The 11,067-nt window shown below is 42.4% G+C and overlaps 1 protein-coding gene across 1 annotated transcript; it reads right to left on the bottom strand.

Moving 5' to 3' along the window:
- Positions 1-405: 405 nt before the first annotated feature.
- Positions 406-8,995, bottom strand: LOC104944072 (cilia- and flagella-associated protein 221-like). Its single transcript, XM_010769548.1, has 13 exons — positions 8,849-8,995; positions 7,292-7,387; positions 6,790-6,877; positions 6,456-6,535; positions 5,803-5,883; positions 5,551-5,652; positions 5,329-5,466; positions 5,052-5,137; positions 4,783-4,861; positions 4,474-4,574; positions 1,693-1,782; positions 1,483-1,584; positions 406-891 (listed from the first exon to the last, which is right to left on the bottom strand). Exons 1-13 carry the CDS (start codon positions 8,957-8,959, stop codon positions 771-773), a joined length of 1,275 nt encoding a protein of 424 aa, XP_010767850.1. The 5' UTR covers positions 8,960-8,995; the 3' UTR covers positions 406-770.
- Positions 8,996-11,067: the final 2,072 nt, after the last annotated feature.

The raw sequence follows: 11,067 nt of genomic DNA, 5'->3' as shown, positions 1-11,067 counted from the left end.
AGTGTCAAATCACAGAGTTAGAGCTCCCTCTAGCGGACAGTAGACACACTGGACTCATCAAAGTAAGTAGTACTGAGTAAACAGTATGTCAGCACTTTTCATAATTAAATTCTGACCTGAGCAGCTTTCTTTTTACCGCCACATAAATATGAACTTTTAAATGATAACGCTGATAAATGTAGAAACAATGCCAAGTCCTTGACTGGTGACAAATCAGCAAGTGGTTACACAAATTAGAGGTGAATACAAATCAATGTTAAGACCCAGTGTTGCTTTTTGTACCCAGAGGACAACAGTTAGACTTGTAAATATTCTTGAAAACCATAATGTCAAAGCAGTGGAAAGTGAATGTGAAGGTTCTTCAATGCATAAATAAAAGTCTCACTCATATTTGTTTTTCTCCAATATGATAATTTATCATTAATAAGCATTGGACATACAGTACTCCATGAACTACAGCGAAGAAATGTACTTTTTTAACTGAATGCAGTGATGTGATGCAGCTTGTTAGATATACTGTAGCTGTGCTTATTATGGAGGTGTGTGGGTGTAGGGATAACGAATTCCCAGGCTTTTGTAAAAGCACAGGAGGAGAGCTTACTGGACATTTTGAGTAGGTGGGAGAGAGGTTTAAGCGTGGGTGAGAGTAACCAGGTTTTATTTAACAGCAGTGGCAGGGGAAACAGTGTACAGTCTCCTACAGTTATACAATACATGTGATAGTGTTTATTTGTTTATTTGACTATGTGCATTTGGAGGTGAGCCTATTCTCAGTGCTCCCCTGAAGCTGCATCAGTGACTTCAAGTTGCTTCAGCCGGCTCATCACTCTTCCTCCCATCTGGTTGAACTGAGAGCTGTGGGTCGCCTCCGTCTGAATCTCCCTCTGGTGCCTGTGACAGAGACATTTCACTTTAGTGTAGAAGAGAAGGAGAACTGGTTCAAAGGAACGATTGGTAAACTAGAGCCAGATCCAGCATGCACCATAATGAGGCATTCAAATGGAAGAACATTTAAGAAAATCTACATTTCTGTTTCAAATGGAAATCATCCGAGCACAATGGTGGATACATTTGTCAAAATAGGCGAAAGATTCCCTTGAAATGTTATGTATTATATCCCTAGAGGCGTGAAAGGGAAGCGAGCGGATAAACTAAATCTGATCATTCATTTTCTGAGATCAAAATTGTTTTCTCTTCTGTGTTTATGAATAACGAACAGCTGAGACAACCAGGATAATATGTATCGTTTACTGTAGACCCAACCATCTTTAAACTCCAAACATTATAAGATCAATTAACATGTTTACAGCCTGATACAGAAATATGTTGGTCTCTTTATAACCATATTAAGCCTTGAGCATAATTAGGGGCTAATTCAGTAAATGTATCAGCAGATTATTTCCCTCCCAGGTCTTCTCTCTAAGTGTGATTGCATGAGTGATCTCTTTCTCTGTAACACACACAGCGTCCCTGTAGACTCACCTGGCTGCTGTGCCTTTACTGAGGTTGCTATTGGAGACCAGAGCTTGCTCCGACAAGAACTGCGCTCTGATTATCTCCGTTGTTAGCTGGACGCCTTCACACCTGAGCAGGGATGGAAAAAACACAGAATCTGAGCATGAAAGCAGCCATCTTGACCAGAAACAGCTTCCATCAAGGAGACCAATAGGTGTCAATAGTGCATGTACTTACGGCGGGTCCATTAGTGGAGGCAGATCATCAGGAGGGCCGCGGAGAGGAGGTGTTTTGAGGGGAAGTGTATCTGTGCTGCAGTCCACAGACCTACAGAGGACACACACATTGCGTTTCCCCTGAAGAGCCAGACCACATATTACCGAATCGAGATAATGGTCAGATATCTACTCCATCTTACTGAGATGAAAGCACCGCTTCGGGTTGTTTGAAATCGCAGTTTGAACAGGAATGATAAAGGATCTCCCGAGTGAAAGTTGATGCCTCTTACGGGCAGAAAACAGAATTAAAACCCTGACAAGCCACAGGTTTGCTTTTGGACGCGCCGCCGGGCTTTCAGCACAAACGTCATTATGTGAGGGCATGTGAACACAGTTTGGAGTTTAAGGTGGACGGAGACATTTTGAGACATTATTAAACAACCACTGCTGCCAAGTGAAACTGCTTTAACTTGGTACAACTTAAGTACAATTACTTAAGTACTGTTACCATTTTTAAGTACTTAAGTAAGTTACTCCACAGATTCAGATAATTCATTTAGCAGTATTTCTTCTTCCACGAGTCATTTTTAAACCTGCAGAAACTGATTTGTTTGACCACTTTGAGGCCGGGGATGTACGTTTTGAACCGAGTCTTGCTGATAAATATGCAGACTGCATGTCCCCAGAAAGTTTTAAAGTGTGCTTGAGCTACAGCAGAATCCTTTGAATTATTCACACATTTGTAAGAGACATACTCTCATTTCTATTACAGCCTCCTGGCTTAAATCGTATTGTTTGTGTTTGTTGGATAACGGGACAGACTGTTAGCAACCGCAGACTCGGAGATAGAAAATTGATAAGGTTGAGAAAGGAGGCTTAGGGGATCATCTTTCGTATAATGAAAGAATAATACATCTAGAGTTTTACTGTGGATCAGTGCTGACAGGCAGAGAGAGAATACTTATGTTTGCCAAGGAACAGATTTTGCAACACAACGAAGGCGGGTAAAAAAAGGAAGCAGACAGAAAAGTCAGATCCAACTCCACGCTTTCACAAGAACATCATGTGAACAGCACCTGCCCAAATTACTTAGGCGTCATGTCAAATAAAGACTTGAAGTGTTTCACAACTTGCAAGAAACATTAGCTCTGCAACGCTGGATCTCTATCATGCAAGAGAAATTGCAATGTACATGACAAGATTTCCTGGAAAAGGGTCAGAGACAGAGTTTTGCATAGCTGAGTGCTACTCGATGTGACAGAGTGCGAAGAGACTCATACAGGAGGCCACACGGGACGATACCATGCAGCATTCAGTAATACTTCACATCAAAATATCATCATTTATTCACCGTCCATTTAGGTTAACGACTGAATAAGTCATCATCTCACAGTGTGAAGACAGTCTGCCTACATATGACCTAGATTCTGTAAGCATTTCACTGTAGGTGTTCAGCAGTACTGCCGGCAAGAAGGCAAGGAGAGAGTTTATAGCACAAGCTTTCAATTCTTATTTCCATATAACTTAAAGGTGGCGTAGGTCATTTTTGAGAAACCAGCTCGAGTGCGCTAGAATTTGAAAATACACAGCTGGAAGAAATCTGCCACTTCCTCACAGAGCCCCTCCTCCAACACACCCGGCTCAGATGATTGGTCGTGCTTTTTACAGCGCTACGGCTCAGATAAAATGTTTTAATGGATTTTTTGTCAAAGCACTTCAGATATTCATTGCTATCGGGATGTTAAGAGCATTCCATGGAATATAACAACAAGTTTATCTCGAGCCGGTTTCTCAAACTTACCTACCCCACCTTTAAGTAGAACTGATCACTGCAGTAGAGTCAACGCACATGGCTTCAATCCTAAACTACTGAAATGTGGACATTGGCAATCAAGTGAGAATTATAAAATCAGAGAGTCGAGTGAGAAAATAACTTCAACACTCAAGAGATTTCTACAACTGTATGGGATATTTCACAAAAGGAGAACTAAAGAGCAAATGAAGATATATTTCAAGTAAAAAAATCAAAGAAAGCTGTCGAGTCAGAACCAATGCTTGAAATGCTAAACGATAACTGCCATGAGCGCAAAACACTACAAGACTGCAGGAAGTCATCTCTACGTAATACTGCGTGATGAATGGCATGCCAACACATTAAATATTAATACACAAGCCTCTTGGCAATTTGTCAGGATAAATATTTACTCTATGAATATAAACGTCTACTACAGTATAAGTGACCACTTGTTAAACCAGCAACATGATCCTATGTCTTACAAATCATTCACATGTAAGCGGCTTGTAAAAGGTCTCAGAAGATCTACAGAAACCAGCTGTGGATCAAGAGCTCATTTATTGATGCAACAGGAAAGAAACGGGTGAGCTCACTTAGCATTCAATTCAAACTTTTTCAAAGGAACTTCCAGTACAGTGAAGTTATTGCTCACTTTCGACTGCAATCCCTCATGAATGCACGTTCTCATGGAGCGTAAAAACAATGAGGCAACTTTAAAAATCACATATATTCATCAGTGAGATGCACCCAGAGCTTCAGTACAGTGAAGTCATGCGACCACAAGGTCATGAGTTCAAATTCTTCCACTGACTGAAAATATACGTACAGCAGAAGTGAAACACAGCCCCTCTCTACTCTGTAAACAAGTTCTGTAAACATTTACGAGGACGTTTTCATCCCACAATTGCCTGAGAGCTTCTCAAGTTTATGTGGGAAGTACCTCGTGGTGAGTTCTGGGTGGTTCTGTGAGTGTGAAGAGAAACAAGAGAATACGTTCTGTCCTACCTGCGATGGGCGAAGTCACTGCTGGGAGACGGATGGCTGGACAGAAACTTGGAGGTGATCGAATCTAAATCCTTCCATGTCATGAAGCCAGCGAGCCCTTCCTGTTGTGGGATAGGAAAAGATTAGCCTCATTAGGATCAGTTAAACAAGAGATGTATCTAATGTCCTGTTTTCTTTCATTTCTAGTTTGAGGTTTTTTAATCAAATTAAATGTTCTTCAACTTCCTTTAAGACACATATCTCGTTAGTGAATGCCTCCCTTAATGTGTGCAGCTAAAGTGTTGTTCATAAGTCTCTCAAAGAAATGACCTTGCGGTCCAGATGCTTCTTCTGAGTGTTTGGGGTTTGCGTCCCTCTGCCACACCTGCTGCTCTCAGGGATGGGATACCTAAACACAGAAAGCACTTTCCGAGTGAGCGGGAACAATCTATAGCTAAATGTCAAAGAACACCTGCTTACTTTAAAGTGGACCTACTGTATCATGCTATATTTGAACAACATATCGTTCGATTATAGTATGATAGGTCCACTTTAACTCACTAGGATAACACCGTACACATGTATTCACTGAGTGTTACCTGCGCAGAGGGCAGAGGTGGAACTCCAGGTCAGTCTCCAGGTATTTGGGGGTGGGTTTGTACGCCTGCAGGCCTGGAGCTGGGTTCTACAACACAAACACATATCACATTAAGTATTGATATCCTATTTCAGTCTCTGGGTTGAACACACAATATGTAAGTATTTGATTAGGGGTCTCCTAACCAGAATACATGTAAATTGTAAACAACAGAAAGAGGGGCCATTTCATTTTTAGATATTTTTGAGCAGATGCATATTAAAGATTCATGGTCTTACAAAGATTCTGAGTGGGTTTGCTGGAAAAGGTGTGAGCAGAGCTTCAGGGGCGCTGAAGGAGAGACAGACAGCCTCCTCTGCCTCATCCTTCTGCTGATCCCCCCATGCCTCCACAGCCTCATTGGGCACCGGCTCATTCTAGGTAGATGAGTGAAGAAATAAATCAAACTTTCTCTAATATGGTGGAGTCAGCATGTTTTGGTCCAGGTGCTGCAGATTTACCGCAGTGCGAAGTGGTCTGGACAGAGAGGTTGGGATGTACGAGTTAAACGCCTCCCAGACTGACACGGGTCTGTAGCCCATGAGCTTATAGTGCTGTGGAACCTGTAGAAACAAACAAAACCAAATTAATAATATGGTTGATACTAAATCAGGTTTTTTTAATTATTAAAATACAGGTATTTAGGTAGTTCCCCCCCTCCCCTCCCTCCCCTCCCCGCTGCTGCTGGGTACATATCTGCAGTAAACACAGACCTGAAGCTTGAAGAAAGGAACATGTGTCGTCACAGTCACATCGATGGGATCCACGGGCACTTCGACCCGATTACTGGGAGCCTGGAAACATCAAGGAGACAAATGGCATTATTTGTTCGATTGAGCAGTGAGGCCTTATCTCCCCGGGGCATCGGGGAAATTAGAGACGTTATCAAAAGTGCGGGACACTGAGCTTCCTTTCTGATTCCACATCGAGATCAAAGACATCTTTCAAGGGAAATAATGAATACAAATGGTTTCTCGTGAAGGACGATTGCCAGACCGCACTTGCTAGACGCTTCTATCCAAAGCCACTTACATACTCAATACTGTGGGCAGTCCCCACAGGAGCAATGTCTCCGGGACACAACGACATGCTGACTGCAGTGGGGGTTGAACCTGTGCCCCCCTGATCCCAACACCAACGCACTAGACCACGCACTTTTCAGGGAGTCTCATTCTTCCATATGTCAGAACCCATTAAGGTCATTTAGTATTTTATTTCAATAGCTTTAACAAGACAGAGCAATTTGCAAAGAAGTGGTTTAAGCTTTTGTTTTGACAGTTAAGTATATTTTAAACAGAACTAACAACCTGTAATCTGCAGGAAGGACGTCATTGTTTTATAGATTTCAGATATATAATGAACTCACCAATGCAGAGAAAACGGGGAAAGAAAAGGGAAAGATCCTGTCGGGTGAGATCTCCAGATCAAACGTCCTGTCCTCCTCGACTGAAAAACAACAAACAGGTCGTAATTGAATTCTTCTGATCGTTATGGTCAGTGACAAATGTAACGTAAATGTCCTCAGCTCCATAAATAGCCCCGTCCCTTTGGCCCTGCATGAACTGGGTGTTCTAAAAAGCTCATAATAACCAGAGGAGATCTCCATTTTTCCTGCAGGAATGAATTCAATTAAGAAATGCTTTTGTGACATGGCTTAATGAGATTACTTCTGAATGAGGAGATTAGAGGATAATCAAAACCTTTCTTTGCCAAGGGCGAGTTCTTCATCGTTCTGCAGAGTTTCTTCAAACAGGCCAGTCTCCGGTCCATGCGGCACCGAATCACCGTCTGAAAGGTAGAGAAGAGTTCAGGGTGTTATTGCTTTAAATAAGTATAATAAATCAAACTCAGTGACACACAAACAACAAGAGGACAGTGAACCCTCGTTGCCCTGATAAAATGCAAAGAAGAAACACAAAATTAGCAAAAACTAAATTCTCCACGATAAAAAAAAGAGCTTTATTTCTATGCTTGTCCTGAGGCCATGTCAGATGTTCCCAGGAGAGTTGAATTTACCGTAAATAATTGTATGCATTTAGTGGGAGGAATTTACACATGGTTGACCTAAAGGGACAGGGGTGCAGGGACAGCAGCCCCCCCCTGAGGGAAGAGGGAAGTGTGTTGGCGTGTGACCCGTCTGTGCATTAAAGCCAATGAATATGCATGTGTGCATTTTACACATGTGCTGGGATGTGAGTGCACCTTGCGGGCCGCCTGCTGGAAAAGACTGAGGGCTCGTCTCCTCAGATCCCACTGAAAGCTGCAGAAGAACTGGAAGGACGGGGCTCCCTCGCTGGCCTGGGGAGGGTACACACACATTTATTAACTTTCATTTGGCATTTACATAAAAAGGGAAGTTCCATGAGGTCTCAGTGGTTAACGAGAAAGTCAGATGTACAGTATCAGGGTATATGCAGGAATCCTGAAGTCAAATGTAAGACCTTTTTTAAGACCTCATCGCCACTTTGAGTTCTAACCGGTTACCTTGGCGACACACTTCACCTCACATTGACTATACACAGTATTGATTGTCCTTCCTCCTTATCTTCCAACCATTTGGACGCAGACTTGCATTTCCCCATATCGATGTTGATTAACAACCGGGGTAAACGGACCTTCGCGGCTATCAAGCAGTGAGCGTGCGATGTCCTGTTCAGATGACGTCAAACCCAACGGGATGCCATAAATAAACTACACAGAATCACACTAAACACCTACGCAATGATTACATTCAGGCAGACTGTAGAATACAACCTCTTTGGACCATTGATATACTTATTGAAAACAAGCTACAAAATGGAATACCTTGGAAAATGCCGTTTAATACTTTTTAATAGCCTTCATTTTCACTAAATTGATTTATCAACTTTAATACTTTCTAAGACCCCGCGGACACCCTGAGTATTTACACGGTGGCTCCACGATGATATTGGCACAACATTGTCTTTAAAATGAAATGCTTGCATCGTAAATTAACATTTCTCCCACAACAGGCAAATAAAATGGACGTGGCATGAACTGTTTTTTTGTAGCAGGTTAAAAAATAAAATGTGTTTAGATGTCTGAGCTACAGAAACATCAAAGTGTGTTAAAGCAGGATTGACTACTGTACAAATAAATATAGCATGTCCTTCATGTAAGCTCAATGGAAGTGGTTTTCCTTTGATATGAATTAGATGTGTTATGACTCAGGAGAGCTGCATCAAGCTAAGTTTCAGATTTTGACAGAAATTACAATAATAGTGTATTTAGATCGTTTGACACAGGCTTGCAAATCTGTTACATTTCAAGACATCCATCACCCCCTCCCCCCACAGGGTTTGTCATAGAGAAATGAATGCTGTCACAGGGCTCACTCAAGATGGAGGGCTGTCAACATGAAATGAGTGATCATTAATCTAGTGATGATAGAAAGATCTATTTGAAAACAGCTTGCCCAACCAGGGGAGTCGCTGAGTCCAACTGTATCAGAAGCTGTGACACAGAGCAGAGGGTTACCTGTCCTGCTGCACAGAGCAGAGGGTTACCTGTCCTGCTGCACAGAGCAGAGGGTTACCTGTCCTGCTGCACAGAGCAGAGGGTTACCTGTCCTGCTGCTCAGAGCAGAGGGTTACCTGTCCTGCTGCTCAGAGCAGAGGGTTACCTGTCCTGCTGCTCAGAGCAGAGGGTTACCTGTCCTGCTGCTCAGAGCAGAGGGTTACCTGTCCTGCTGCTCAGAGCAGAGGGTTACCTGTCCTGCTGCACAGAGCAGAGGGTTACCTGTCCTGCTGCACAGAGCAGTCGTCTGCAGGAGAGTTCAGGTGGTCCAGCAGCGAAGCCTTCCTCCTGTCTCTCATCTCCCCTTTTCACCTGCAACAAATCAGTTATCATGCTGGAAAGGAATTGGCAAGCAATCTGCTACAGAACATGTTGGTTTAAAAGCATCAAGTAGATTTCTATTTTTGCTCTGGCGATGACCGATGCTGCGAAGCCGACGGAAAAATAACATTTCAACATGTTTGATCTCTGTAGTAAGAGGCACCAGTGTCTTTGTCACAGGAAGAAATACGCTTGATGGGGTTTGTCTGAAATCTGAATTATCTACTAAAGTAACCATGACAACTAATCCTGTGGAGCATGGGTTTTGTTATTTTAAGACCATTTTATTCCATGATATAATGATAATATAACAAAGTACACCATTAATTCTGTTCAGACATAAGAATTGGAACGAGAGAAACATATTTAAATATTCTAAATTATGTAAACTATGTACATAATAACGAAACAAAACCAGGAGCATAAAGTATTTACTCTCAGGCTCTGTTACCACAAAATGCACTTAAATAAATGTTTAAACTTTGTCACAGATCTAAAGATGTATTCATCTTTGGTGGGCGGTGGTGGCGAAGTCCATCGGGACTTGGCTTGGCAACTGGAAGGTCACCAGATCAAGTCCCGGCAAGACCAAGTGCTACCGAGGTGTCCCTGAGCAAGGCACCGTTCCCTACACTGCTCCCCGGGCGCCGTACATAATGGCTCCTAACACTAGGATGGGTCAAATGCAGAGAAACTTTTGTCCGGCAGTGGCTCAGTCAGTAGGGTTGCCGGTTCAAGTCCCCGACCAGACCTAAAATATAGAGTGTGGACTGCTTGGAGAGGTCCCAGTTCACCCTGTCCTTGAGCAAGGCACCAGACACCCCCCTTCCCCCCTCACTCCCCGGGCGCTGTACAATATCTGCCCACTGCTCCTGGTGCTAGACTCCTGGTACTAGGATGGGTTAAAAGCAGAGAACACATGTCACTGTGTGTGCTCTGTGTGTGTGACCATTAAAGAGCAGTGATGCAAACACAGGTATGGTGAAAAAAGAGAGAACTATTCGAAGCAGAAAAAAACAGCGTAATATACCATCTGACAATGACAGATTTTTCTTTTTGGATATTTTACAAATCACTCCCCTTTCAAACTCTATTCTTGTTATTTTTAACAACTTTTTTTTGTTACTGTCATATAGTATTTTATACCTGTTAATAATTGAGTCTCTAATGTCTCATTAATAACTATAATGATCATATCAAGGTGTGCCTTAACCTCACTGAGCTGAGGTTATTTGAGCCTCTCAGGAGAGAGCTCTCTTCCACCTGGTTGTAGAAAAGCTCTTTAAATTCGTTAGCATAGCTAGCTAACCAGATGCTAATAACAACAGATCGCCACTGTGGTCTGTCGGATGTTTCACTTTTCGTGTGGCATCAAATGAGTGTCAAACTTTCGTCGGAACCTCTTTAAAGTCGAAACACCTCGACACTAGCGGGTCCTATTTAACCACTATGCTGAAGACAGACACCGATAAGATGGTCGCCTAGTACAAATAATAATTTCTGATGGTGTGTGTGTGTGGTGTGTGTGTGTGTGTGTGTGTGTGTGTGTGTGTGTGTGTGTGTTGTTGTGTGTAAAAGTTTTGCCATAATTCGTGAATAGGGTCTATGTCTACACTGGACAATGAAACAATTGAAAAAGCAATACGTAGCTAATGTCGTTTTGTGTTTGGCTTACTGACTCCTATGAGGTGTATGCAACTCGTTGTTTGTTCATAATAAGGTACTTAAAAAATGAGACGACACTTGTACGAAAACCAAAAAGATAGAATTGCAATTTTACGAAAATAGAAACACCAGAAAAGGATATAAAACATAGATAAAGACACATTTGAACCATTATAATTTTAACGAGGAGTTTCACCGTGCTGGGACTGTGTAAGAAGGATGGCAATATCTTTGTAGTTGGTCAATTCGCCATTGAGGGACGGCACGCCAGTATAGAGAGATTGTGTTGTCAATTGACAAATAAACTATACCAAGTCGAGTCCTCCGTACCAGAGGTCGACTCCCACGAGGCAAATGTTGTGTGTGAGACGGTAGGACAACAGTTGGAGTTGTGTTTCACTCACGACGACGTCCTGAGAAAGTGTTCAATGTGTGAAATTGACAAAGTGACGCAG

This window comes from Notothenia coriiceps, unplaced genomic scaffold, assembly GCF_000735185.1.
Source record: "Notothenia coriiceps isolate Sejong01 unplaced genomic scaffold, NC01 NC01_scaffold00007459, whole genome shotgun sequence".
NCBI classification, from domain to species: Eukaryota; Metazoa; Chordata; class Actinopteri; order Perciformes; family Nototheniidae; genus Notothenia; species Notothenia coriiceps.
Note: the sequence above shows the minus strand (reverse complement) of the source record. Positions and strands in the feature narration are given on the sequence as shown.

Excerpts from the sequence above, each read along its gene's own strand:
- LOC104944072 (XM_010769548.1), bottom strand. The coding sequence starts at position 8,959 with ATGATAACTGATTTGTTGCAGGTGAAAAGGGGAGATGAGAGACAGGAG. Across the intron at positions 4,862-5,051 it reads CACCTCTGCCCTCTGCGCAG|GTATCCCATCCCTGAGAGCA; the intron begins GTAACACTCAGT and ends TTCTGTGTTTAG. Across the intron at positions 1,585-1,692 it reads CCTCCACTAATGGACCCGCC|GTGTGAAGGCGTCCAGCTAA; the intron begins GTAAGTACATGC and ends ATCCCTGCTCAG.